The sequence below is a fragment of the Vulpes lagopus genome, chromosome 4 (assembly GCF_018345385.1).
Source record: "Vulpes lagopus strain Blue_001 chromosome 4, ASM1834538v1, whole genome shotgun sequence".
Classification (NCBI taxonomy): Eukaryota; Metazoa; Chordata; class Mammalia; order Carnivora; family Canidae; genus Vulpes; species Vulpes lagopus.
The window spans coordinates 44,895,742-44,922,054 of record NC_054827.1 but is presented as its reverse complement, the minus strand read 5'-3'; the positions used below and the strand labels follow the sequence as shown (position 1 = coordinate 44,922,054).

The following is a 26,313-nucleotide window of genomic DNA, read 5'->3' as shown; positions in this document are numbered from 1 at the left end:
CCCCACCCCCACCCCCACCCCACCCCACCGGGACCTCACAGCCCTCTCCCGGCCCGCAGAGCGTCTGTGCCCTGGAGGCCAGCTGTACTCAGACTGCACCTCGGCCTGCCCACCCAGCTGCTCCGCGGTGGCTGAGGGAGGGGAGGGGTCCTGCCGGGAAGCGTGCGTGAGCGGCTGCGAGTGCCCGGCCGGCCTCTTCTGGGACGGCGCCCTCTGTGTCCCTGCGGCCCGCTGCCCCTGCCACCACCGGCGCCGGCGCTACGCCCCCGGGGACACCGTGCGCCAGCGGTGCAACCTGTGGTGAGTTCGCGGGCCTCGCCGGCCCTTTGGCTGGGGTTGGAGGCCGCGTGGGCCCCTCGGAGTGCCCCCTTATACGCTCTCCGCAACCTGCCTCCCCTTCCGGGGGCCTCTCACAGGGGCCTGTGACCTCTCGTGGCACGCGCACAGTTGATGGCCCTGCCCAAAGACCTAGCCAGTGACCTCCACCGGCTGACCCCCAGACCTAGAGGGTTAGCGAGGTGGCTGGGGGAGGAAGGGCCTCGGGGTTGGGGGGCACGATCAGAGCTGGATCGGGGCGCGCCCCCACCCCTTGTGCCCACAGCGTGTGCCAGGACGGCCGCTGGCTCTGCGCGCAGGCGCCGTGCCCCGCCGAGTGCGCGGTGGGCGGGGACGGGCATTACCTCACCTTTGATGGGCGGAGCTTCTCCTTCCGCGGCAGCCCGGGCTGCAGCTCCGTCCTGGTGCAGGTGGGTCGGGGGAATTAACTCCGGGAGGAGCCCTCCTGGGGTGCTAGAGGGGAGAGGTGACTGTCGGGAAACCTCTAAATAAACCAATGAGAAGTACACAGTTGCTATTCCGGAAAAAGCTGAGAGGGAACAGCCTCTGGAGGGAAGGTGGTTGGCCGCAGACCCCTGAAGCCTCCCCTTGGGGTCCTTCCCTCCGCCTTAGGTTCCCATGAAGGGTCCTGGGTCATCGCCACGCTAGGCAGCCTGGGGGCACAACGCAAAACCCATCCTCGAAGTCCCTTCTCACAGATGGGACAGGCTGGGCTTATCACAGGCTGTTTCCTGCAAAACAACCCCAGGAGACATATGGGTTCTCCTTCCTCCCCAGCCCTCCCCCCAGTAAAGTCAGGTGACTTACCGAGTTTAGGTCCACAGACAGGAACAGGTGTGTACATCTGCCGCAGGCCCATGCAAGTGCACATAGATTTAGCGTGTGCATACACACACACACACACACACACACACACAGATGAGCGTACATACCCACCGAGAGAGAAGAGGAGAGGCATCTTGCTCCAGTGTGCACACACACCTCCACATCCTTGCACACACACATGCCTGTGTGCACACACATATGCACGCACACACACCTCTACATACTTACACGCACACACATAGAGATACTCAAAAGTGCCCGCGCTTGCCAGAGTTAAGCCCTATACCTCACAGAGAGTCTGGGGGGCAAGAAGGTGGTCGCGCCTGCATTGAGTGGGAGCTGCCTCCAGATGTGTCCTGTAGGTGCCCTGCAGAACAGGAGAAGGTGCAGAACAGATCCTGTCCTTGAGGTCTTCCCCACCCCCTCCCTACCACATTTCTTACCCTCTGCTCCAGGACCTGAAGGGGCAGCTGCTGATTGTGCTGGAGCACGGGGCCTGTGACAGTGGGAGCTGCCTCCATGCCATCTCTGTCTCTCTAGGGGACACCCACATCCAGCTCAGAGACTCAGGTAGCCCTCTCCTGCAGTGTGATCACCCCCCAGGTCTCGTCAGCCCACCCTGCAGGGGCAGCCCCTCACAGGTGCCCTATTCCAGGGGCTGTGCTCATCGATGGGCAGGATGTGGGCGTGCCGTGGAGTGGGCCTAAGGGCCTCCGTGTCTCCAGAGCCTCCTCCACCTTCCTACTGCTGCGCTGGCCTGGGGCCCAGGTCCTCTGGGGAGTGTCTGACTCTGCAACATACATCACTCTGGACCCCCGCCATGCCCATCAGGTGTGCTGGGGGGGCAGGCGAGTGTCTGGGCAAGGCTCTAGTGGGCCTGGATTTGACAGTTCCATGCCCCCGCCTCTAGGTGCAGGGTCTGTGTGGCACCTTCACATGGAACCAGCAGGACGACTTCCTGACACCTGCTGGCGATGTGGAGACCAGCATTGCAGCCTTTGCTATCAAGTTTCAGGTGGCAGGAGAGGGAAGGTGCCTCTCAGAAGACAGTGCCCCACTCTCCCCCTGCAGCACCCACAGTCAGCACCGCATTTTCGCCGAGACAGCTTGTGCCGTCCTGCATGGCCCAGCCTTCCAGGTAGCCAGATGGGGGGTACTCCTGCTTGCACCTGTAAAATGGGGTCCAAAAGTGCTCTGCCCTCATCCTGGGCTATTGGAAGGGCCCTGCTCCCTGCCGTGGCAGGGCTACCAAGCACAGGGAGGTGGTAGCGGGACTGGAGGGCACAGGCGAATCTGTGGAGGAGGAGCCAACCCAATTTTTTCCTCCTCTCCCCCCTAAGGAATGCCAAGGGCTGGTAGACAGGGAGCCGTTCCACCTGCGCTGCTTGGCAGCTGTGTGTGGCTGCGCTCCCGGCAAGGACTGCCTGTGCCCTGTGCTCGCTGCCTTTGCTCGTCGCTGTGCCCAAGAGGGTGCCCCATCTCTCTGGAGGACCCAGACACTCTGCCGTGAGTCGGCTCAGCCAGCCAGCCCCACCCCCAGGCTCCTCTTCCCAGCCCCTTCTAGAAATAGTGCACAGGGACCCAAAAGCTTTGCAGCAGGGGAAGGCCCCCAGGAGAACCTCTAATGTCTGAGTGTGCCTTCTTTCAGAGGCAGAGGGGGTGTGAATTCCAGAAGGGTGGGTAGAGCAGCAGCAGTTAGGCCCCTGACCTGTGTGTGTCTCTCTGCCCAGCTGTCCCGTGTCCTGGGGGCCAGGAGTATCAGGAGTGTGCCCCAGCATGTGGTCACAACTGTGGGGAGCCAGAAGACTGTGGGGAGCTGGGCAGCTGTGTGGCTGGTTGTAGCTGCCCACCAGGGTTGCTATGGGACCCTGAGGGTGAGTGTGTGCCCCCCAGCATGTGCTCCTGCCAGCTTGGAACTCATCGCTATGTTCCTGGCAGTGCCACCATGAAGGACTGCAACCACTGGTAAGGGCGGTGGCCTTGTGGGAAGGCAAAGAGCTGGAGGGCGAAGGGGCACAGTTAGAGCAAAGAGGTTGGGCTTGTAGCCCTGTGGGTTAGGGTATGGCATGCACCCGCAGGGCGGCAAAGCACTGATAGCTTCTCAGTTGTGGAGTGTTTTTCAGACCTCTAAAGCACTCTTGTACATTATCTTTTATAATTCTAGTGAATTCTTACAATGGCCTAGTAAAGTAGGAAGTAGAAGAATTGTTCCTATTTTGCAGATGGGGAAACTGAGGCTTGAATAGGCCAAACGGCTTGCAGGGTCACAGAGCTTGTTAGGGATGCAGGGCTATGAATCCAGATCTCTGAATTCTGGTTGAGTGTGGTTCAGAGGCTCTTCCAAGGGTTGGGGAGAAGTAAAGGCCAGTTCTGGGCCTGTGGAGGCAGGATCAGTGGCCAGAGCTTGGTGGGTGAGGATGAGACTTCAGAGAATCCCTCTCCTACCTGGGCTGGGAATGGGGTTCTTTGAGAACCCCAGAGCCCAGAGAAGGGCCCCCGTGGTGCTGAAGCAGGAAATGCTGACCATGTCTGTCCCAGGTATGGCTGGCGCTGGGAGCAGCCCCACTTCCTGTGCTTGTAACTGGGGTGTGGGGGTAAGACGCTCAGGTCTCCGGAGTCAATGGAGTCAACGTTAGGGCCTCAGACCCCCTGGGTTCCTGAGACTCTCCCAGGTCAGACTAGAGGCGTCTGGAGGTGAGTCCTGCCTTGGGACTGCCTCTTACCTCCCTCCCCACCCCGGCAGTGTCTGCCAGGAGAGGGGCCTCTGGAATTGCTCTGCTCACCACTGTGGCCCCCAGCAGACATTCTGCCCCCATGAGCTCATCTATGTCCCCGGTGCCTGCCTCCTCACCTGTGACAGCCCTAGTGCCAACCATTCCTGCCCCCCAGACAGCACAGGGAGCTGTGTCTGTCCCCCAGGGACCGTGTTGTTGGTAAGTCTGGGAGGGGGCTGCCCAGGGCACCACGGGGCCTGCTCTAACCGGGGCATTGCCCGAAACAATGGGTGGTGAGTCTGGCAGCCCTCCAAGGTGCCCCCTTGTCCCCGGCCTCTGCCCAGGAGGAACGCTGTGTGCCTCCTGAGCTCTGCCCCTGCCGTCACGGTGGGCAGTGGTATCTGCCCAACGCCACCATCCAGGAGGACTGCAACATTTGGTATGTCTAACCCCTTGAATTAGGATGAGGTGGGATAACCAGACTGACCTGGGCACCGGGGGCTTTCCAGGATTCCCGCAAGCCTCAGTTTGGGTCTGTCACCTGGAACCTGGACAGCTTCATCCCCTGGATACATGTCCTCATGACTCTGCCTCCCTGCCCCCACCCCCATCCCAGTGTATGTCAGGGTCGGCAGTGGCACTGCACAGGCCACCAGTGCAGTGGACGGTGCCACGCATCGGGTGCCCCCCACTACGTGACCTTTGATGGGCTGGCTTTCACCTTCCCTGGAGCCTGCGAATATCTGCTGGTGCGCGAGGCCAGTGGTCAGTTCACAGTGTCTGCCCAGAACCTGCCCTGCAGGGCCAGCGGCCTCACCTGCACCAAAGCCCTGACCGTGCAACTACAGAGCACTGTCGTGCACATGCTCAGAGGTGGCTGCAACGTGGAAGGGTGACACTGCCAGGGAGGGAGGGGCACGCTGGGTGGCATCACACTTCTGCATGGGGGGCCAGGGCCTTGGGGTTCTCTACTGCTTACTATCAGTGCAGCGGGGCTGGCACCTCTCTTCTCTCCTCTTGGTTGGGAATCATAATCTGGAAGGCTCCAAGAAATTAAGACCCAGAGAGGTCGAATGACTGGCCCAAGGTCACACAGCTGGAGAAGCAAAAGGAAGGTTGGAGGCAGGCCGGGGAGGGCCTCTTGGAGGATCTGGGAGCCCTTACAGTCCAAGGGAGAGCCTGAATACCTGTCTTCCTCCATAGGCCGGGCAGTGATGGTGAATGGGGTGAGCATAACACCCCCCAAGGTCTACACAGGCCCTGGGCTGAGCCTGCGTCGTGCTGGTCTCTTCCTGCTGCTCACGACCCGCCTGGGCCTCAGCCTGCTCTGGGATGGAGGTCAGGTCCCCACCCTTAACCATCTGACCCATGTCCCCTTAGTGTCATGAGGCTGACACCCCACAGACTCTTCCTCTTCTTTACAACTGGTGGGAGTTCCCAAATTATGTTTTTAAAGTTATGTTTCTCTTCGATGTAAAAGCAATACCTCCTTGCCAAAGAAACATTTAGAAAATACCCAGTTTGGGAAAGAAGAAATCTAACATCCCACTACCCAAACCCAAGCAGTTGGCATTTTAGAAAGAACAGTCACTGAGAAATTGAGGAAAACCAAAGAAACGCCTGATGTGGGAAGGGGTCGCCCGGTCAGCACAGTGGGGCTGCCCTCTGAGCCTCTGGGGCTGGTGGGTGCCACAGTCTGTCTTGAAGTGGGGGTTCCCACCTGGAATTTCCCGGTTGCCCATGACCTGGGTTTAGTTAGGAGGGTGCGCTCCTACTTCTGCCCTAGCCCCCCAGATGCTGATGTCTTATCACCAGTCAGCTCTGCAAAAAACAAAAAACAACAACAACAACAAAAAACAAACAGGTGTAGTACCTGTGCTGATGGTTAAACAGGCCCACAGAGTACCCAGCCTTGGTCTTCCCCTGCCCCTGGCCCTGATGAGGGCCAATGGGGTCATTTCTGCACAAAGCTGCACCCTGCTGCCCTCTCTGCCCAGGCACCCGGGTCCTGGTGCAGCTCGCCCCGCAGTTCCGCGGCCGTGTGTCTGGGCTGTGTGGAGATTTCGATGGAGATGCCAGCAATGACCTGCGGAGCCGCCAGGGTGTCCTGGAACCCACAGCTGAGCTGGCTGCCCACTCCTGGCACCTGAGTCCACTCTGCCCCGAGCCAGGGGACCTGGCACACCCCTGTACCGTGAGCATGGGCAGGTGGGGGGGAAGGGTGTGCAGGACAGCTGCAGAAACCTGCAGGGCGGGGAGGATTCAGGGGCTGGGTGCAGCAGATGGGGTCTGGCTGGTCCACGGTGCTGTGCCTGCAGGTGAACGCCCATCGGGCCGACTGGGCCCATGCCCGCTGCGGGGTGATGCTGCAGTCGCTCTTTGCCCCGTGCCATGCGGAGGTGCCCCCACAGCAGCACTACGAGTGGTGTGTGTATGATGCCTGCGGGTGAGAGGGGTGAGCCAGGGATGAGGTGGGAACGGGTGGGAGGGGCTGGGGTCCAGGGGCTGAATAATCCCTTCCACAGCTGCGATTCAGGGGGTGACTGTGAGTGTCTCTGCTCAGCCATTGCCACCTATGCAGATGAGTGTGCCCGGCGCGGACTCTATGTCCGCTGGCGCAGCCAGGAGCTCTGCCGTGAGTGTGCCCTGCCCTCAGTCCCCGATGCCCAATTCCACCAAGCCCTCAGCTCCTTTGTGGATGCTCTTCCTGGCCTGCAAGCAAGCTGTGTGTTCATTCAAGGGCAAATATGTGTGGTGCGCACACTTTAAGCACACTGAGGTTGCTTTCCTGTAGAACTTTCACATTACAAACAGCCCTGAGAGGGGCTCAGCAAGAGTCTACACCATGCTGCCCCGTGTGCTCCGTGTGTATCATCTTGGGCTGGCTTACCTGCTGATGCCCTTGCACCACCTTGACCCAAGCCTCTCTCCTCTCTACCCAGCTCTGCAGTGTGAAGGGGGCCAGGTATATGAGGCCTGTGGCCCCATATGTCCCTCCACCTGCCATGACCATGGTACTGAGCCTGGGTGGCACTGCCAGGCTGTTGCCTGTGTGGAGGGCTGCTTCTGCCCCGAGGGGACTCTGCTGCATGGTGGGTAGAGTCAGAATCAGGGGCGGGGGTAGGGGTGGTGAGGGGTAGTGGGGGGTGGTGCTTGGTGGTGCTGGGACAGGGAAGAGAGCCACAAGGTCATGGCCACAGGACTGGCGCTAGGGGCTGCTGTGCCCCATTTGCTCCAGTCTTGCCCCCTGTGATCCCAGGAGGAGTCTGCTTAGAACCGGCTTCCTGCCCTTGTGAGTCAGGCGGCAGCTTCTTCCCCCCGGGGACCATACTGCAAAACAGCTGTGGGAACTGGTGAGTGGGGGGGCCTCAGGGGAGCCCCATGACCCTGGGCTGCCAAAGCCCAGCACTGTGACTGATCCCAGGACACTGTGTGCTCAGCACATGCCAGGACAGTCAGTGGCTTTGTGGGAGCGACAGTACACGCTGTGAGGAACCGGTGCCTGGTTGTGTAGAGGGAGAGGTCCCATGCCAGGAGAGTGGGCACTGTGTGCCCCACAGGTGGCTTTGTGACAACCAGGATGACTGTGGTGATGGCTCAGACGAGGAAGGTGAGTGTCCTTGCCTGCGTGGGGCAGTGGCTGAGTGATGGGTCAGTCGTCGTACAGGTAACTAAAACCTGTGCTAGAGTGGCTTTCTGAGCTCACATTGCCAGCGGCTATGCCTGGTGGGCAGGGCTGTTCTGGTCTTTCTGGGGGAGGGGGGGCTTCTCTAGGACCCTTTGTCATCCTAACCCTATCGGCTTGCCTCATGCCAGGCTGCGCCACCCCAGGCTGTGGGGAGGGGCAGATGTCTTGCAGCTCTGGCCACTGCCTGCCCCTGGCCCTGCTCTGTGATGGGCAGGACGACTGTGGAGATGGGACAGATGAGCGGGGCTGCCCATGCCCCCACAACTCACTGACCTGCGCTGATGGGCGCTGCCTGCCCCCCACGCTGCTCTGTGATGGGCATCCCGACTGTCCAGATGCTGCTGATGAAGAGGCCTGTCTGGGTGAGTGGTCTTCCCCTCTGGACTCCAGTCCACTGGGCACCCCCCTCCCACAAGGCCTGTCTTGTGAGCCCCAACCTTCCTGCCTCCCCTCCTTCAGCAATTCAGGTTCCTGCTAGGAAACTGACACCTGTAGAGGTGTGAATAGGGGCACCCCAAACAGTGAGCTTAAGGGGCAGTGCCTTGGGACCACCCCTCCTTTCCCTGGCTGCAGGGCAGCTGCACTGCACTCCTGGGGAGGTGTCCTGTGTTGATGGCACCTGCGTGGGGGCCATCCTTCTGTGTGACGGGATCTGGGACTGCCCAGATGGAGCTGACGAGGGACCTGGGCACTGCCCCTTTCCTTTGCTGCCCACCCCCCCGGCCGGCACTCTGCCTGGCTCTTCCGCTGGCTTTGGGGAGACTGTCCAAACTCCCCTGGCCGGTGCCAGCTCCGGTGAGTGTGCTGGGGGAAAGGGGGTGAAAAAGCTAGAGTCTAGAGGCCTGGGAAAGAGAGGTGGGGAGAGCATCTCAGAGGGAGGCACTGAGGCAGGTGCGGGGTGGGGGGGCTGAGGGGTGGGGGGGAGGTAGCACAGACCCAGGCCCCCAAGACACTAGAATTCGCAACCTGAAAGGGGTGGTGCTGGAAGAGTCGGGATCTAACTTCGTGACATCCAAGGCCTTCCCACTGATGTGAGGGGGCTGGAGGTGGTGAGCGGAATTCCTGGGTGAGGAGGGGACAGCTTTTGGGAAACCAGTGCGGGAGCGGAGTGCGGGAGCGCCTGGACGTGTGGAGGGGCTGCAGGTGGGGAAGGTCCGGGCGCAGGAAAGGACCCTCAGGGCCAGGGCGCAGGGAGGCGGGCAGCCTGGTCTAGCGCGGGTGCCCGTGGCAGCGCCGCCCTGCGGTCCCCTCGAGTTCCCGTGCGGCAGCGGCGAATGCGCGCCCCGGGGCTGGCTCTGCGACGGCGAGGAGGACTGCGCAGACGGCAGCGACGAGCACGGCTGCGGCTGGCCCTGCGTGTCCCCCGCACAGTTGTGTGACGGCGAGGCGCACTGCCCGGATGGCTCAGACGAGGGCCCTGCCGCCTGCGGTGAGAGCCCGGCGCTGCACAGCCGCCAGACCCGGTCCTTCCCCACCCCCACCCCCACCCCTGCGGCACAGCCAGGGAAGAGCCACGGAGGTGTCCCGTCGTCAGAGCCTCCTTTGATCTTTTTCATGACACTGTCTTTGAAGACTTTTGCCCTTCCACCCAGGCCCAAGGGAGAGAAGAAAGGGGCTTTTGCTTTGGCCCACATTTGGGCAAGAAGGGATAAAGCCGAGGGCAGTGGGTCTGTGGCATGACCAGTGGGCCTGTTTTGGGGGCTACCCCTCCTGCTCCACCCCACCAGACCTGGGGGTTCCCTTGTGCCCCTGCAAATCCACCCTTCCCGCTCCCACCACCTGTCCCTGGGAGGAGGGGACAGCTGCCCAAGGCTCCACCCCTCCCCAGGTCTGCCCGCCCCTCCCAGACCCCTCCCAAAGGTGTCTTTGGGCTAGGTTCAGGTTCAGTGCCTTTGGTTCCCCCTGCCAGCCCCTCTGCAGAGAGAGGGCACAACAGGATGCTTTTCTGGTGCCCGCAGGCTCCACCCAGCTGCCCCCGTGCAGTGGCCTCTTCTGGTGTGGTTCAGCTCTGCAGCTGTGCCTAAACCCCGAGCAGCTCTGTGATGGAATCTCTGACTGTTCCCAGGGCAAAGATGAGCTGGGCTGTGGTAGGACATTGTTCCCCTGGGGGAGGCCTAGGCTGGTGGGGGGTGAGGCATGTGGGGCAGTTCTCACTCCTTGTCTGCTTTCTCTTCTCTTCCCCTCAGAGGGGGTGACAGCCCCAGGAAGCCCCAATGGAACAAGGGTTCCCTGCCCAGAATACTCCTGTCCTGATGGCCTCTGCATCAGTTTCCAGCTGGTGAGGTTGTGGCGGGGGGGGTGCACAGGAGGCAGAGCCATCGTGCCACCCAACTCAAGAGGAACCTTAATTCCCATTCCCTCCCTAGGTGTGTGACGGACAGCCTGACTGTAAATTGGCAGGGGACGTAGGGCCTTCCCCAGAAGAGCAGGGCTGTGGGGCCTGGGGCCCCTGGGACTCATGGGGACCATGTAGCCAGACATGTGGGCCTGGGGTGCAGGGCCGGAGCCGCCACTGCTCCCCACCTCATCTGCCAGTGCTGCAGCGCTGTGGGGGCCCTGAGCACCAGACGCAGGCCTGCTTCACAGCCGCTTGCCCAGGTGAGGGGCCTGGGGTGCCCGGGAGGACCAGCGGGTTAGGTGGGGGCCCCTGGAGAGAGCAAAGGAGAGGAAGACCACTGGGCTCACAGCCTGGCCTCATGTCCTACCCCCACCAACCTGTCTTGCCCCTCCTCCTCACAGTGGATGGCCAGTGGACCTCCTGGTCTCCCTGGTCCCTGTGCACTGAGCCGTGTATGGGTACCGTGACCCGTCAGCGACAGTGCCAACACCCCCAGAACGGGGGCCGGACCTGTGCCATGCTACCTGGAGGCCCTCACGCCACCCGTCAGATCAGTGAGTGCAAGGAAGGAGAGCACTGTGGGGAGGAGGGTGTGGAGGGGTTGCTCCTGGGTGGCTTGTTTCTGCAGGGGACCCACTTTCCCAGACTCTGGTTCTGATTTCCTCTCAGGGCCCTGCCCTCAGGATGGCTGCCCCAATGCCACCTGCTCTGGGCAGTTGGTATTCTGGCCCTGTGCCCCCTGCCCTCTGACTTGTGATGAGATCTCTGGTCAGGCTGTGTGCTCAGCTAACCAGCCCTGCAGCAGCCCAGGTAAGGGGGGCCCTGGGCCCAGGGGGTGGCAGGTGTATCTGCAGAGGCGGAGCTCTCTGCAGGGAAGCCTCACCCTGGGCTTCCCCTAGGCTGCTGGTGCCCTGTAGGCCAGGTGCTGGGCAGTGAGGGGCGGTGTGTGTGGCCCCGGCAGTGCCCCTGCCTGCTGGATGGAGCCCGGTACTGGCCTGGGCAGCGCATCAAGGCCAACTGTCAACTTTGCACCTGCCAAGATGGGCGGCCCCAGCGCTGTCGGCCCGACCCAGACTGTGCCGGTGAGCTCCTGCCCTTGGCCTTTCCTAAGGGGTCCCTCGTCCCCTCCCGGGCCAGCCGGTGGGGTACCCAACCCTCTACTGGCCCCTGACTCTTGGCTCTCCCTCAGTGAACTGTGGCTGGTCCTCCTGGTCCCCCTGGGCTGAGTGCTTGGGCCCCTGTGGGAGCCAGAACATTCAGTGGTCCTTCCGGAGCCCCAACAACCCCCGCCTCTCCGGCCAAGGTCGCCAGTGTCGTGGCATCCACCGCAAGGCCCGCAGGTGCTTGTACCCACTCCGGGGGGACCTGCAACCCTCAACCCCAGCTCCCAATTAGGAAGCCACTGGTGTCCCCTTTCTCACTCGAGATGCTTCCAGTGCACCATGGACCCCAGATGAGGAACCTCCCTATTCTGAGCCCTATCAGCCTAAACATCAGGATTCCCAGCGCATCTTTGGGGAACCCCTGAATCAGTTTTATGCCCTCCAGGTCCAAAAGGGGGATTAGGGAGCCCACAAGTCTAGGGGCAGGTATGGGTCCTCTGGTTTGTATCCCCATGCCTCTGAAAGTAGTGGGGTCTGGCTGCCCAACCCCCTCTGAAAGGGGCTCCACTGGCCAGGGTTTTGGCATAGCTTGCTTCCATGCCCCTCTCACGGGCCAGTTGCAGTTTCTCGGGTGCAGAGGTGGGATCTGGGTGATGGGGAGACCAAGCTTCCCAGTTGACCCAATACTTTCCCGGTTTTACCACTGAAAGTCCCAAGCCCTGGGAGGCCACTCACTCCCAGCACATCAGGACAAGTTGGTTGCCTAGGTGAGCCCACTCAGCCGGTGGCGGCCCTTTGTGCAGGTGCCAGACGGAACCCTGTGCGGGCTGTGAGCAGCAGGGCCGGGTCCACAGTGTGGGGGAGCGCTGGCGAGAGGGCCCCTGCAGAGTCTGCCAGTGTCTGCACAACAGCACCGTGCACTGCTCCCTCTACTGTCCGCTGGGCAGCTGCCCCCAGGTGAGGGGGGCAGAGGGGCCTGGGGCTGGGGTAGCAGGGGTGAGGTGGGGGTGGGGTGGGGGGGCTGGTGGCAGTGTGCAGAGGCCAGGGTTGCTGATAGACTGGGTCAGAGGTTGGTGGGTTGCCAGCTCAGCATGTCCAGCCCGACTCTGTGTCCACAGGGCTGGGTCCTGGTGGAGGGAATGGGAGACTCATGTTGCTACTGCGCCCAGCCTGGTGAGTAGGTCTGGAGAATGGCTGGGGAACTCCTAGGATAGGAGGAGGGCAGGTACTCAGAGGGAGCCCCAGGTGGCAGCACAGAGTCAGAGTCAGAGTCAGAGTCAGAGGGGGGAGCAACTACCCCAGCCTCAGGGTGGAAGGAGTCTGGGTCCTGGATCCTGGGGAAGGAAGGGGCCCTCTGGGTGGGAAGGCTTGTCTCTGCCCTCCTAAGGTCAGGTCTCAATCTCTGCCTGCCTTCTCTGTCCTTTTGGGTCAGTGGGCAGCCTTCTTCTCCCTCTCCTCCCTACTCGTGTTCTCTGTCATTATCTCTGTCTCTTTCTCTCAAATAAATAAATAAAATCTTTAAAAAAAAATAAAAATAAATGAAACAAGAAAATACAAAGGCTTGAAAACTAATGGCATTTATGGGTCCAGATTGCTCATCCTAAAAGTCCACCTACAGGCTGCTGAGGTTAGAGGAGAGGCAGCATACACAGTTGTATAGATTGTTCACTACGCAAGTTAGTCAGCAAATGGGAGCTAGACCCCAACCACAGGGCTGCTTCTATCCAGAGATACCTTTTCTAGGGCCCACAAAGGTCCCCTATTAGCAATATCAGCCCTGGATTAGGAACTGCAGCTGCTTGGTCCCGGCCCTGAAGTAGTTTCAGGCTGGCGGTTTTATTCTATGTTCTCTAAATAAATATTCGGTGGAAGTGGAAACCCCCAGCTCAAGCCAAGGGAAGGAGGATGGGCCTTTCCCAACTGGGAGGTTGTTCTGGGGGCTCCTGGGAAGTCCTGGGAGGGAAAGTGCTCCAAGAAGGGGAGAGCCCTGGGTGCCGGGCCAGGGGCTGGTGTGAGCCTATCTGCAGGTCTCCCCTCCTGACCCTCGAGTCTCCCTACACAGGTGAGAACCAGATGATCCACCCCATGGCCACTCCTACCCCCTCTCCAGCCTTCCATCCCCAGATCGGACCCCCTCTGGTCACCTACGTTCTGCCTCCGCCTGGAGGTGAGGGCCACATGCTGTTGCAGAGCAGACGGGAAATTGCCCAGGGGTCTCCAGCCTAGGGGGGAGGCAGGCCTTCTGGGATCTGCCCACCTTCCACGGGAGGATGGTCATCCTCAGGATCTGGAAGTCATCATGGCTTAAGTTGCTTGTCTGACTCTCCTCCCGGGACCACCCCCTTCCATCCTGGGTCGAGGTCAACTGCAGGGCCCTTGGCATCCCTCAGCTCCCCTGTGACTTCCCGACTATCCTCCTGGAGGGCTCCTGCCACCCTCTGCCCTCTCCAACACCAGCCCCTCTCTGCTCTGCACCTAGACCCCTGCTATTCTCCACTGGGCCTGGCCCAACTCCCCAAGGGAAGCCTGGAGCCGAAGCTCCCCACCCAGGCTGCCGTGCTGGGGGCTTCCACCCCGGGGCCTGGCTCTCAGGGTCGGAACATCGCAAAGAATACTTACGCTCAGCAGCACACCTGGCCCACCTACCTGCAGCTGGACCTGCTGCTGCCCCAGAACCTCACTGGTCCGTGGGGTGGGGGGTGGGGGCTGGAGGAATGGGCAGTGATGGTGGGCTGGGGGTGGGCTCATTCTTTCAGCTCTGACCCCTGCCCTACCCCCTAGGCATCATCACGCAGGGGGCTGGGTCCTTGGACCTGCTCCAGTTCAGCAGTGATGGTCTACACTGGCACAACTATAGTGACATCCTGCCTGGTAGCCTGCCCCCAGCCGAGGTACTGCTGCCCAAGCCTCCTGGGCCAGTGACCCACCATGCCTCTTTGTGGGTCCCACAGTCTTCGTCCTGGAGGCCTTCCAGTCTCCTGAGGGACATTCCTACCTTCAAGGCTTGTTGAACACCTCTCAGTAGCAGGGGCTGTCAAAAGGGTGTAGGAAGCAACCACAGTGGCTCAGGTGCAGGGCAAGGGTGCAAAGCTCTGTGGAGGGAGGTGGGTAGGGTGAAGTCAAGTTCACTGAGGATCTCAGGGATCATTTCAAGAGCAGCTGAGATACAGCCTTGCCCTTTTGGGGTTTGTATCCCCCCCAGGGAGACAAGCCTCCTGAAGCGGGAAGAATCAGGCTATACCACGTATTGACTCTTAATTCTGTCTCTGGGGACACACCAGGGCCAGAACGCACAGCCTTAAGGGATCCTGATGATTAATGCCAGGAGAGCAGGAGCTCTGGGTTCCTTGAAGTTTGGGAGACTTGAATCAGGCGGGGTCTCTCAGCAGGGTCAGGGTGGCAGCTTGAAGAACAGGCCAGCCCGGGCCTGGTGAACAGGGCCCCTGTCCTTGCAGCTTTTCTCTAGGAACAGGGATGATGTGCGCCCCCCAGTGCAGATGTTTGGCCAGATGATACAGGCCCGGCATGTCCGGGTGTGGCCCCACGTCCCCAGGGGTGACCACAGCATCTCCCTGCAGGTGGAGCTGCTGGGCTGTGAGCCAGGTAAACGTACAGGTGGGCTGGGGGAGGGACAGCTTGTTGGGGGGGAAGCACTCAGCCACCCTCTCCCACCTGTGTCCCTGCTGGCAGCACCCCTGTGCCCAGGGGCTTGGCACCGCTGTGCCTCTGGTGAGTGTGCTCCACGAGGGGTGCTGTGTGACGGCATGAAGGACTGTGAGGATGGCTCAGATGAGGAGGGCTGTGGGCCCCACCCCGCCACCACTGGCAGGTATGGGGTACCCTGCTACCCAGCTCAGCCTCAGAGGGACCGGCCCTGTGACAGATGCTCTGCAACATCTTCAGCCCCGAGGTGCCCAGGGCCTTGTATACCAACTGCCTGTGGCTGGGTGCCTTTGGAGGCCCCTGCCCACCATGGGAGTCTAAGATTCTATGCCATTTGCCTAGAGTCTGGAAGTTGGTAGTTCTCAAAATGTGGCCTCGAACCAGCAGCATTGGCATCCCTTGGAACTTACTAGCAATGCAGATTCTCAGGCCCCAGATCAGACCTACTGGGACAGATACTCAAGGATGCGGCCCAGAAATCTGTTTTACAAGTCCTCCAGGGGAGTTAATCATTGAAAACCACTGAGATAGCATCACCTGTGTCTAGTCTTAGCAGGCAGTGCCTTTCTGGGGTGCCCCAGCCCTTCCCCCAGAGAGAGCACTGACCACCCTGCCCGCTGGGGACTCTGAGGTTGGGAGAGCCCCCCAGAGTCCCTTATTTTTCTTCTCAGAGTCTGGTCCACGGCCAGGACCCCAGCACTCTCCACCCAGCCCAGGGAGGTGAGTGGGGACCTGAGGCCCAACACATGGGGTGTAGGGCATGGGGAGTCCCTGCCCCAGGGCCTCTGCAGCCATGTTCCCTCACCCTGCAATCCTCCATCTCTTCACTCCTGCAGCCAGCACTGCCTTCCTATGCGTCCCTGGTCTGCTCTTGCGGTTGGCCTCAGCCTGTGAGCCTCCTGGGTCCAGCCTGGTTCTGGCTACCAGAGGGGCAGAGACGCACAGGGCAGATGCCTGGCCTGGAGGAGTCTGGGAGACAAGAGAGGTCTTCAGCCTGGGTAGTGGCATCAGGGCATGAGGCACTCAGAGCTGGGAAGAGCCTACTTGTCCCTGGGGTCCCCAGAGTTCTGGAAAAGGCTGGAAGGATGAGGGGGTTGTATAATGTGGAGATGAGGGGTAGGCATTTCCTCTGGAGAAGAGCCTGGTCAGGAACCCAGCAGGGAGAGTGATCGCAGCACTGAGGCCCACCGGTGTGGGTCCTGGGGGAAGATGGGGGTTTGAGGGGCAAGAGCCGAAGTAGGATCCTGAGTGGGGCAGTGAGAATGACCCCTGAACTCCCAGGACCGGGGGGGGGGTGTCCAGCCTGGAGGTGTGTGGGGGAGTAAGGCTCTGCTCTCAGCTCTACCCTGCACTTTGGGGACAGGAGAGGGGCCATGGGCCCCGGGTGCTTCCCACTGGGAATGAGATGTGGATGCCTAGTCGCCAGGCAGAGCTGCCTTAGGGCCCAGGCTGTGTGGGTGGCTGAGCCCTCTCCATCCACAGGGTCTGACAGAGGCTGAAGGCTGGCATCCCTGGCAAGGGTCACCCATACCCCCCACAGGTATGTGCACAAACTCGAGGCCCCTCGTCCCCAGCCCCCAGGGCAAGGGACCTTACATCTCAGTAGTCAGTTTCCTGGCCCCTGGCATCCCTCACTGGAGTAGGGTTGCCTCCAGAGGGAAGACCTGGTCACTACGCCTTGGCCAAATCCTGCCCCTGCTCGCCCTCCCAGATTCCAGGGTTGGATGCCCCAGGCTGGCTCCCAGGGCTGAGCCTGTGCCCTGCTGTATGGCTGCTGTCCCCACTCCCCTGGCCAGGACAGGTCTCCCTGGGGCTGTGGAATGCTGCCTGGCCCCACTGCTCCCTCATGAAGGCAGCCGGGCACCCCTTTCTGAAGGGTCTCTAAGTGGGCACAGGGAGGTTGGGGTCACCAAGTTAGCATGTTCCTAAACTGGCCAAGAAAGGAGCTCCCTGCTGGTTACATACCAGCCTTCCTGAGCCGTCATCTGGGCGTGAGCCCAAGGCCAGCTGTCTCACAGCAAGGCAAGGAAGGGGTGGGCTGTGAGGGCAGTCAGCTGTGTCCTGGAGCTGGTCTCCTCCCTTGGGAGACGTTGGGTTTGCCTCACCACCTACCCAGTCTCCGTTTTTCCATCTGTAAGACCAAGAGGTCTTATAGACAACGTGCACAGCCCTTTCTGGTAAGCTCCAGCGGAAGCCGTCCAGGAGCCTGGTTGGCCCGTGTTTCTGTGTCTTTTGTGAAAAGCAGATGAAGCAACTTGTACCATCGCTTGAGTCTGTAACACGCAGACTATGTGATGAATTCTAATGTCATCCTAAATCTGCTTCTAGAAAAATGACTGTCTTTTAACACTAATCTCTTATTTCAAACCCCTTTCTGCTGTAGCTTCCAGGGTATCATTGGGTACAGGGCCTTCAACATTGTCCTGTCAGTTGTACTTGGAAGCTGCCATGCGTGTGTCCTTGAGAGGAGGATACATCTCTCAGCTCAAAACAAAGCTCATAACAAAACAAAACAAAACAAAACAAAAAAACAAAACAAAAACTAAGCTCTTTTTTACTTTAATGGAAAACCCTCTTGTGTTCCTTGGACCAAATCCCACTTCATTTGTGGTCTGAAGGCCCTCAGAAGGTAGGGTGTGGTCTGGTCTTACCCTGCACCACCCCCAGCCCAGCCCGGAGACCCTTGGGAGAACCTGTTGTCTGCTTCATCTCATGGAAGGGGAGTGGGCGGGTCTCACCCCTCTCCCTCCTGCACCCACAGAGAAAGGGCCAGTGACTCAGGTCCCAGGCTCTGAGGCTCCTCGCTTGAGTCCTAGGGAATCTGTGCAGACCAGGACCACCCCCTCCCCAAGCCAGCCTGAGGCCACATCCCCAGGACCAGGAATGGCAGCCGTGACAGTGCTCCCCGAGTACCCAGAGACTCCAGGGGCCCCTGCTGGTAAGATTCTGTGGTCTTCTACCCACTAAGTCCACACATCCCAACAACGTCCCTGTTGGAGAGACAGAGGCCCCAGGAGATTAGCCACTTTGCTCAAGATCACACAGCACGAGGGCAGGGTTTTGGGAGGACCTAGGGCCAAGCCTCCTGATGCAGGAAGTGGAGGCACACCAACTGTCAGGAGGAGGGAGGTGGGGGGCTGAGGGACGGAAGGCGTGGTGGGCAGGTGTCCCATCAGCTGGCTGCAGTGGCACCCACAGGCCAGAGTGTCACCCCGGAGCCGTTCCCGCCAGTGTGGTGCAGCCCAGGCCAGGTGCCCTGTGAGGTGCTGGGCTGCGTGGAGCAGGAGCAGGTGTGCGATGGGAGGGAGGACTGTCTGGATGGCTCTGACGAGAAGCACTGTGGTGAGCAGGGGCCCTTGGGGAGGGTTTGAAGTCACAGGGGTGGCAGTGGCAGGAGGGCTTTAGGTTTGGGGAAGTCTCCGCCCCCTGTTCCTAGCTCCTATGGGAAGGAACCGTGAGAGGCTGGAGGGGAGCAGAGAGTAGAAAGAAACAGTGGGTAAGAGCCAGGAGTGTGTGTGTCTTTGCAGATGGACAAGAGGGCAGGTGGGATAGGTCTTGGGTCCTAGCCTGTTTCACAAACCCTGTCTGATCTTTGAGGAGATTCATCCATTAATCCAACCATCTGTCTATCCAAACATCTGTCCATCCATCTGTCCATCCATCCATCCACTCACCCATCCATCAGCCAGCCAGCCTTCCAACATACATTCAGCCACCCTATCCGTCATTCTTATCCATCCATCCATCCATCCATCCATCCATCCATCCATCCATCTATCCAACATGCATGGGAAGCTTCAGGAGGAAACAGAGGCAGGACCTCTGGTCAACAAGCTGTTCTGCTCGTGGTCTGAGGCAGAAGGGGCTCAGTCTATCAGCCGGTCAGGAATCACTTACGTGGCTCCCTTCCCCCGACCTCGCGGGCAGTGGGCCCTGTGCCCTTCACGGTGCCCACCACGGCCCTACCCGGGCTGCCGGCCTCGCGAACCCTCTGCTCCCTGAGCCAGCTGAGCTGTGGTAGTGGTGAGTGCCTGCCGGCTGAGCGGCGCTGTGACCTGCGGCCCGACTGCCAGGACGGCTCTGACGAGGACGGCTGTGGTAGGTCCCTGGCAGGGATGCCTCTGAGGGCCCCGCTCCTGTGTGAGCCCCGCTCTGAGTCTTGGACACCTGTCCCCTTGCAGTGGACTGCAGGCTGGCGCCCTGGTCTGCCTGGAGCAGCTGCAGCCGCACCTGCGGGCCGGGCCTCGCCTCCCAGCGCCGGGACGTGTTGCGGCCTTCCCTGCCTGGGGGCAGCTGCCCATCCGACAGGTTCCGCACCCAGCCCTGCTTCGTGCAGGCCTGCCCAGGTAACCGGCTCCCTGGCCTCCTCCCCTGGGTGGGACACCTGTGGTGGGCTCCCATCCAGACCCATACCGGGGAGGACAGCCTCGATCTCTTGGGGACCCCAGGGTCTGAGCTCCTATCCGGGACTCTAGGAGAACAGCCCCTTCCGATGTCACAGCCTTGTACCTCCAGAGGGCTAATCAGGGAGCCTGCCCCTGGCCCTGCCCTCTTCCTGCCCAAGTGGCCCTGGATGGGTCTCTGACTTCCTCAGTGTGGGAACTAGAGCCCAGAGGCGGTCCCACTTCAGAGTGACGGTGTTACCAGGCTGTGCCCAAGACCTCGTAGACCTTTTGTTCTGTAGGTCTGAAGGAACAGTCCCCACCTTGCCTCTGCATTGCAGAGCGGGGCACCGGGGTCTCTGGAACCCCCACCCCTGGCCTCCTAACCTGCTTTGTGTCTGCTGCCACCAGGAGACGCTCTGCTGCAGGACTCCCACATCCCAGCCCCTTCCAGGGACCAGAGCCTTATCCTGGGAGGCACCTGGAGGTCTTTACTCAGATCCCCCCACCTAGCGGAGGTTTTCTGGGACAGGAGAGGAAGCTGTGGTGCTGCCCTAGGCCACCTAGCTGGCCACTGTCCAGGTCCTCTCTCCTCAGCCGCCTGGCTTTCTCCTGCACAGTCTGTGTCTCCTCGGGCTGCCCTGCTCCACCTCCATTCTTTCTTCCCACACAGTGGCTGGGGCGTGGGCTGTGTGGGGGCCCTGGGGGCCCTGCAGTGTCTCCTGTGGGGGTGGCCATCGGAGTCGCCAGAGGAACTGTGTGGACCCCCCGCCCAAGAATGGTGGTGCTCCCTGCCCTGGGGCCTCCCAGGAGGGGGCACCCTGCAGCTTGCAGCCCTGCACAGGTGACACAGGTGAGGGAGCTGGGCCCTGCAGGGGCATCCAAGGATGGGGCTCCGTGGGGGTGGGGCTATTGGGGAAGGTCACTGGGCCTCCTGTACCCACCCTGCCTAAGTGCCCATCTCCCGCCAGACTGTGGGCTTGGCCGTGTGCATATTAGTGCTGAGCTGTGCCAGAAGGGGCTTGTGCCACCGTGTCCACCCTCCTGCATGGATCCTGAGGCCAACCGAAGCTGCAGCGGGCACTGTCTGGAGGGTGAGGCACACCCAGCAAGCAGGAGTGAGGCGGGTGGAGCCCTCAGGGGGAGTCTAGGATGCTTGCTGGCCCTCAGTCTCCAGCCTCCCCTCCCACTGCCCCCCACTTGGGGCTGAGTGTCCTCCTGCCTGTACCCTAGGATGCCGCTGCCCCCCTGGGCTCCTCCTCCACGATGCTCGCTGCCTGCCCCTCTCTGAGTGCCCTTGCCTCGTGGGTGAAGAGCTGAAGCAGCCAGGGGTGCCCTTCCTCCTGGACAACTGCACCCGCTGGTGAGGATGTCTGCTCTGGTGGGGAAGGCCTAGGTCAGGGGACCGGCCCCTCCCCACCCCCCTTCCCAGTCCTGACCTCCTCTGCCTCCCTCTCCCTTGCAGCCTGTGTGAGAAGGGGGCACTGCTGTGTGAACCAGGGGACTGCCCCGTGCCCTGCGGCTGGTCAGCCTGGTCCTCCTGGGGTCCCTGTGACCGCTCCTGTGGCTCTGGAGTGAGGGCCAGGTTCAGGTGTGCGGGGTGGAGCCATTGGTGGGGGCAGGGGGAGGAGTATGGGAGAAGGAAGGGAAAGGGTCATGGAGGGAGGGTGGTGGCTGGAGGACCCTCGAACAAAGAAGACAGGAGTGAGGGCAGGATGAGGACAGTGGGTGCTCAGGCTGCCTCTCCCCCCAGATCCCCTTCCAACCCACCGGCTGCTTCCGGGGGCGCCCCGTGTGAAGGCAACAGTCAGGAGCTGCAGGCCTGCCATGTGGAGTGTGGGACAGGTATGGTCAGCAGCCAGGATCGGACCCAGGATGCGGGGGCCTGCTACCCACCCCATGCCTGCCTCCCTCCTCCTAAGTCCTGCCCTAGGAATACAGCGCGACCGACCCCCCTGCATGGCGGTCAGGGAGGCCTTCCAGTCCAAGAGGCCCTGGAAGTAGCCTTGACACATGAGGCTTGGTCGGGGACAAGACAGAGGATGGGGCCTGGGCAGCATCCTCTCCCCATGTAGCCTGCCCGCGTGCCAAGAGCAGGCTGGTCTTGCGGGAACAGGGTGTCTGAGAGCAGGGGTGAAGCTGGTCCTGTTGGCCGAGTGTTAAGGCTGGGGTAGCCGATCAGGAGGACACAGATGCCACACGAAGGAGCCCAGAGTGTTTCCCTCTCCCACTGCTTGGGGTCCTCTCTGGCAGAGCAGGTGCAACAGAGACTGCAAAGCAGGCAGGTGGGGCAGAGGGGAGAATAGGAGTCAGGGGCACAGGCGTGGCTCCATGGGGTCTGGGCCAGGCTCTTACAGCAGGGAAGGGAAGAAGGGGGCAGTGGGCCCTGACAGGTGTCTAATTGACAGTATCTGTGGGGGCTTGGGTTCCCGGCATTGAAGCTGAATGAAGGACAGGTGTTTAGAAGACTCTGGAAGAGTTGATCTGGGGGAAAATGTGAGGGTAGGTAGTGGACATGAGGTGCCAGCCGGGCCCATAGATAGAGGTGTGGCCTGAGCTGGAGCTTGGCTGAACAGGAGGCTGTGCTGGGTGGTGGGGGTCCCCAAGGGGCAGAGGCCACGTCTGAACCCAGAGAGGCACTCCCCATCTTTACAAGTCCATCTGATACCCGGCCCAGTCTTGGCTTGGGAGCTTGGCTTGGGAGCTTGGCTTGGGATCTTGGCTGAACAGGAGGCTGTGCTGGGTGGTGGGGGTCACCAAGGGGCAGAGGCCACGTCTGAACCCAGAGAGGCACTCCCCATTTTTACAAGTCCATCTTATACCCGGCCCAGTCTCCCAAGTCTCTCAGCCCTGCAAGGACTCCTGTGCAGGACCCCTGCTCCCTCTTCCCCTCCAGAGGTGCTGGGCTGGACTCCCTGGGCGCCCTGGTCCTCCTGTTCCCGGAGCTGCCTTACCCTCGGAGGAGGCCCCGGTTGGCGTAGTCGTTTCCGGCTCTGCCCCAGCCCCGGGGACACATCCTGCCCAGGAGAGGCCACCCAGGAGGAGCCCTGTAGCCCCCCTATGTGCCCAGGTATGCCCCCCCCCTCTGTCCCTGGGGTGGGTTGATCACTGGAGTGGGATGAAGAGCGAAGGGGAAGAATGACCCCTTGGGCAGATTCTGAACACCTGGGACGGGAGGGGGCAGAGGGGCTAGAGCAGACCTGTTGTCCCAGAGTTTCTCCTCCAGCCCCACCCTGGGATTAACAGGGTGGGCCTAGCCTGCAGGGGTGCTTGGGACAATCCTAGCTGAAGCTACAGTTGAGATTCTGCACACAGCCCCGGCCCTCCCATGCCCCATCCCCTGCCCACATCTTTGCTCGCTTGCATGGTGATAGACTTGGCTCTTCCCGACAGTGCCAAGCACCTGGGGTTTGTGGGCTCCCTGGTCCACTTGCTCAGCCCCCTGTGATGGAGGCATCCAGATACGTGGGCGCAGCTGCTCTGGGGACCCCGAGTGCCAGGGACCTCACAGCCAGACCAGGGATTGCAACACACAGCCCTGCACAGGTGCAACCTCCCCCAGCCCCTGCCCTTCTCTACCCAGCCAGCCCCTGGCCTTGACCTCTCTTCACCCCACCTTCTCACATCACTGACCTCTGGCTCCAGGACGGGCCCTGTCCTGAGCTAAGAAACTGCGGAGCATCCTGGTCTCTGTCCTCTGGCTCCTGTGCCCTGGGGACCAGGCACGGGCTGCGGCCCAAGGCTCAGGCTCTTTGCTCCTCCCTGGCCAAGGTCTCCTTCCCAGGCATGTGGCTAAGGAAGTCAGACTGGCTTTCGGGCAGAACCACTCACTGCAGGAATTTCGAGAAGCAGAGCCAGCCCTTCTCTAGAAACCCCTGGCCCCGTGTCCCTCTCCTTTTTCCTTTGAGCCCTGCTCCTGGCCCAGTGACTGCTCGGCTTTCAAGGATATTTGTGTTGGGGCACCTGAGTGGTGCAGTCTGTTGAGCGTCTGACTCTTGACTTCAGGCCCAGATCTCATGGTCTTGGGATTGAGCCCTGTGTTGGGCTCTGGACTCAGCATGGAGTCTGCTTTAAGATTCCTCTCCCGGTGTGCTTCCCACCCCCCCATCCCCCCCCCCCCCCCCCGCAATAGAATAAATCTTTTTTTTTTTTTTTAAAGGATATTTGTATTAAAGTCAGCCAAAGCTATGAATCTTTACCAGCAACCTCCCAGACACGAGAGCAAGCCTACGGGGGCGGGGGGGGGGGGGGGGGGCTGGCTGGGGGGGGGTGTCGTGGAGAGCGGGAGGGGCTTCCTCTGGCTTCTCACTCCTGCTCCCCCCACCCCGGTCACCTGCCTGCAGCTTCCCCTCACCGCTCCATCTCCTAACCCTTTCCTGCCCATGCTGAGACCCGCTCTGTCTTCTTGTCCAGCTCAGTGCCCGGGGGACATGGTGTTCCGCTCAGCAGAGCAATGCCAGCAGGACGGGGGCCCCTGCCTTCAGCTGTGCCTGGCTCAGGCCCCGGGGGTGGAGTGCACCAGCTTCTGTGCCCCTGGCTGCACCTGCCCCCCTGGCCTCTTCCTGCACAATGCCAGCTGCTTGCCCCGTAGCCAGTGTCCCTGTCAGCTGCATGGGAGGCTCTACGCACTGGGAGCGGTGGCTCTGCTGGACTCCTGCAACAACTGGTAAGCCTCTGACCCCCAGTGAGGGGTGGGGGGCAGGGGTTGCTCGGTGGCTCCAGGGGTGGACAGGCCTGGACACACACACCGGGGGTCAAGCTATCCCAGGCCTGGGCCCCAGGGATACCAAGGCGGGTGAGACACCTGGCTGGGCATCTGTGGGGAGGCTCAGGCTCAGACAAGGGAGGTGATTTGGGAAGGGAGTAGGGGCTGGAGAGGGTCCTCTAACCTCCCCTTCCAGTCACCTCCACTTCCCTTTCCTGGGTGTACTTCCTACCTGGGATCCACTTGATTTCTGCTCAAAGATCTCACGGCTCCACGCTGACACCCCCCCCCCCCCCCCCCCCCCCCCCCCCCCCCCGTGCCCTGCCAGCAGGGGACGCACTCCCCCATTCTTACCGCACTTTCTGTTTTCCTTTTCTTACGTTTAAATTCATTTTCTCCATCTTTCCTACTCCTCTTCCTTTTTCTTCCCCATCCCCTGCCCCTCCACCCATGATCCCCTTCGGCTTCCTCTCCCCCACCCCTTCCTCTTTGGCTTTTTCTTTCTTACATTCTTTTTCTCGAAATCCCCTGTGTTTGAGCAGTGGGCTTTAAAACGTTGATTAGAGGGGCACGTGGGTGGCTCAGTGGTTGAGACGTTGGCTCAGTTTGTGATCCCGGGGTACTGGGATTGAGTCCTACATTGGGCTCCCCAAGGAGCCTGCTTCTCCCTCTGCCTATGTCTCTGCCTCTCTCTGTGTCTTTCATGAATAAATAAGATCTTTAAAAATATATAAATAAAATAAATAAAAAAATAAAACATTGATTAGAGAAAAGTAAAAGGAAAGAAAAGTTCACACTTCTTCCCAAAGATTCATGGTAGGGTCTACTCTTTCTAAATCGCTTCTTCCGGGAACCCCGGGTGGCACAGCGGTTTGGCACCTGCCTTTGGCCCAGGGCGCGATCCTGAAGACCTGGGATCGAATCCCACGTCGGGCTCCCAGTGCATGGAGCCTGCTTCTCCCTCTGCCTGTGTCTCTGCCTCTCTCTCTCTCTGTGTGTGACTATCATAAATAAATAAAAAAAATTATTAAAAAAAATAAATATATCGCTTCTTCCTGGCTCTGCGAGCTGTTCAGAGTCCTTTCCAAACTGTAACAAATGCAAACAGAATGCAAGTTAGGTAAAGGTGACTCTCTGATCAAAGTGAGAGACAAGAGACAGCGCTGTGCCTGGGGCCTCGGGTAGTTTACTGGGTGAGACTAGGTGAGAGGGCCTGGACGAGAATTCTCAGCCACCTCATGAAGTTCAAGGGAAACACGGGGCAACTGGACATGGTGGTGCCCGCCGCTTCCCCCTGGGGACAGGTGCGTTGAGCTGCACAAGGCAGGGCCTGATTGTGGCCACAACGGGTCCTCTCTCTGCAGCACCTGTGTGTCTGGTGAGATGGTGTGCACCTCGGAGCCCTGCCCAGGTACCCTTGATGCCCAGGAATCTGCAGTGGTGGGTCCTCGGGGACCACAGAGGCTGCTGGTCCCTTCAGATGAACCCCTGGGCTGTGGATGGTGCCCTAGGGAAGTTGGGGACTGGGGATGACCTGACCTGGCTTCACACCTACTCTGCCCCTCCCCATACCCACCCTGGCAGTGGCCTGTGGCTGGAGCCCCTGGACCCCATGGAGTCTCTGCAGCCGCAGTTGCGACGTGGGCATTCGGCGGCGCTTCCGGGCAGGCACTGCGCCTCCAGCTTCCTTTGGGGGTGCTGCATGCCAGGGCCCCAACATGGAGGCCGAATTCTGCAGCCTGCGGCCGTGTCGGGGTAAGAGCTGGGACTGAGGCCCTCAGAACCCCCAAGAGAGGAGGCAGGAACATCCCCAGTCACTTCCCCACACCCCCAAAAGATACTAGGAAGTGTCCCCAGAGAGCCCCAAAAGCCCTTCCCTAAGGGGTCCTCTGTGGAGGCCAGCCCTGCTCCAGGCAGAGGAGTGAGGCCTCCTGAGGTGGGCTGTAATGCTGCAGGTGTGAGAAGGGAGGGGTGACCTAGGGTGTCGGGGGGGGGGGGGGAGGGTGCTGTTGATGCTGAAGGTGTGAGAAGGGAGGGGCACACTAAGGTGTTTGGTTGGGGGGGCATGATGCTGCAGGTGTGAGAAGGGGGCACCTTAGAGTGGGTGGAGCGGGGCCATGATGCTGCAGGTGTGGGAAGGGAGGGGCACCCTAGGGTGTCTGGGTGGATGGGGGGCCGTGATGCTGCAGGTGTGAGAAGGGGGGACGCCCTAGGGGGTCTGGGTGGAAGGGGGGACAGGGGTGAATGTGGGAGGCAAGACCCACAGTGACCTGGCTGCCACCCCAGGTCTTGGTGGGGAGTGGGGCCCCTGGTCTCCGTGCTCTGTGCCCTGCGGCAGTGGCTACCGGAACCGCACCCGAGGCGGTAGCCTGCCCGGCCTTCTAGACTTCTCCAGCTGTGGGCTGCAGCCCTGTGCAGGTGAGGGCGGCACTCACCTCCTCCACTGCGCCTCGGCCGTCAGGAATCGTCCCACCCTATTAACCCCTCCCTGTCACCCCAGGTACCCCTCTGAGTTCCCGTGTAGCCCTGTGACCTCCCTGGCCCCACCTAGAGCCAGTT

General features: G+C 60.9%; 1 protein-coding gene across 6 annotated transcripts in view; it reads left to right on the top strand.

Annotated features, from left to right (window-relative positions):
• LOC121489543 (SCO-spondin-like) overlaps nt 1-26,313 on the top strand; it is a 51,440-nt gene that overhangs the window by 4,144 nt on the left and 20,983 nt on the right. For 3 of the 6 annotated variants that reach the window (XR_005987358.1, XM_041752681.1, XM_041752686.1), the window contains exons 10-60: nt 60-300; nt 602-746; nt 1,617-1,731; nt 1,817-1,992; nt 2,072-2,299; nt 2,502-2,667; nt 2,892-3,126; nt 3,905-4,094; nt 4,220-4,314; nt 4,492-4,748; nt 5,079-5,213; nt 5,873-6,069; nt 6,194-6,321; nt 6,401-6,510; nt 6,818-6,967; nt 7,135-7,228; nt 7,316-7,485; nt 7,692-7,925; nt 8,137-8,358; nt 8,795-8,992; nt 9,522-9,650; nt 9,750-9,841; nt 9,930-10,161; nt 10,303-10,455; nt 10,571-10,711; nt 10,801-10,983; nt 11,091-11,241; nt 11,808-11,961; nt 12,123-12,177; nt 13,067-13,171; nt 13,484-13,687; nt 13,786-13,895; nt 14,460-14,607; nt 14,695-14,833; nt 15,339-15,387; nt 16,150-16,207; nt 17,429-17,605; nt 17,866-18,009; nt 18,595-18,765; nt 18,849-19,013; nt 19,723-19,902; nt 20,021-20,143; nt 20,283-20,412; nt 20,515-20,640; nt 20,803-20,894; nt 21,946-22,119; nt 22,443-22,595; nt 23,463-23,715; nt 25,119-25,165; nt 25,339-25,509; nt 26,041-26,172. Coding sequence is in view for 5 of the 6 variants with exons in the window: in XM_041752681.1 (XP_041608615.1) it covers nt 60-300; nt 602-746; nt 1,617-1,731; nt 1,817-1,992; nt 2,072-2,299; nt 2,502-2,667; nt 2,892-3,126; nt 3,905-4,094; nt 4,220-4,314; nt 4,492-4,748; nt 5,079-5,213; nt 5,873-6,069; nt 6,194-6,321; nt 6,401-6,510; nt 6,818-6,967; nt 7,135-7,228; nt 7,316-7,485; nt 7,692-7,925; nt 8,137-8,358; nt 8,795-8,992; nt 9,522-9,650; nt 9,750-9,841; nt 9,930-10,161; nt 10,303-10,455; nt 10,571-10,711; nt 10,801-10,983; nt 11,091-11,241; nt 11,808-11,961; nt 12,123-12,177; nt 13,067-13,171; nt 13,484-13,687; nt 13,786-13,895; nt 14,460-14,607; nt 14,695-14,833; nt 15,339-15,387; nt 16,150-16,207; nt 17,429-17,605; nt 17,866-18,009; nt 18,595-18,765; nt 18,849-19,013; nt 19,723-19,902; nt 20,021-20,143; nt 20,283-20,412; nt 20,515-20,640; nt 20,803-20,894; nt 21,946-22,119; nt 22,443-22,595; nt 23,463-23,715; nt 25,119-25,165; nt 25,339-25,509; nt 26,041-26,172 (7,827 nt within the window). In the remaining variant the exon portion in view is untranslated. Of the gene's footprint in view, nt 1-59; nt 301-601; nt 747-1,616; nt 1,732-1,816; nt 1,993-2,071; nt 2,300-2,501; nt 2,668-2,891; nt 3,127-3,904; nt 4,095-4,219; nt 4,315-4,491; nt 4,749-5,078; nt 5,214-5,872; nt 6,070-6,193; nt 6,322-6,400; nt 6,511-6,817; nt 6,968-7,134; nt 7,229-7,315; nt 7,486-7,691; nt 7,926-8,136; nt 8,359-8,794; nt 8,993-9,521; nt 9,651-9,749; nt 9,842-9,929; nt 10,162-10,302; nt 10,456-10,570; nt 10,712-10,800; nt 10,984-11,090; nt 11,242-11,807; nt 11,962-12,122; nt 12,178-13,066; nt 13,172-13,483; nt 13,688-13,785; nt 13,896-14,459; nt 14,608-14,694; nt 14,834-15,338; nt 15,388-16,149; nt 16,208-17,428; nt 17,606-17,853; nt 18,010-18,594; nt 18,766-18,848; nt 19,014-19,722; nt 19,903-20,020; nt 20,144-20,282; nt 20,413-20,514; nt 20,641-20,802; nt 20,895-21,945; nt 22,120-22,442; nt 22,596-23,462; nt 23,716-25,118; nt 25,166-25,338; nt 25,510-26,040; nt 26,173-26,313 lie in introns of all 6 variants that reach the window. The other 3 variants (XM_041752684.1, XM_041752683.1, XM_041752685.1) reach the window with 3 other exon arrangements.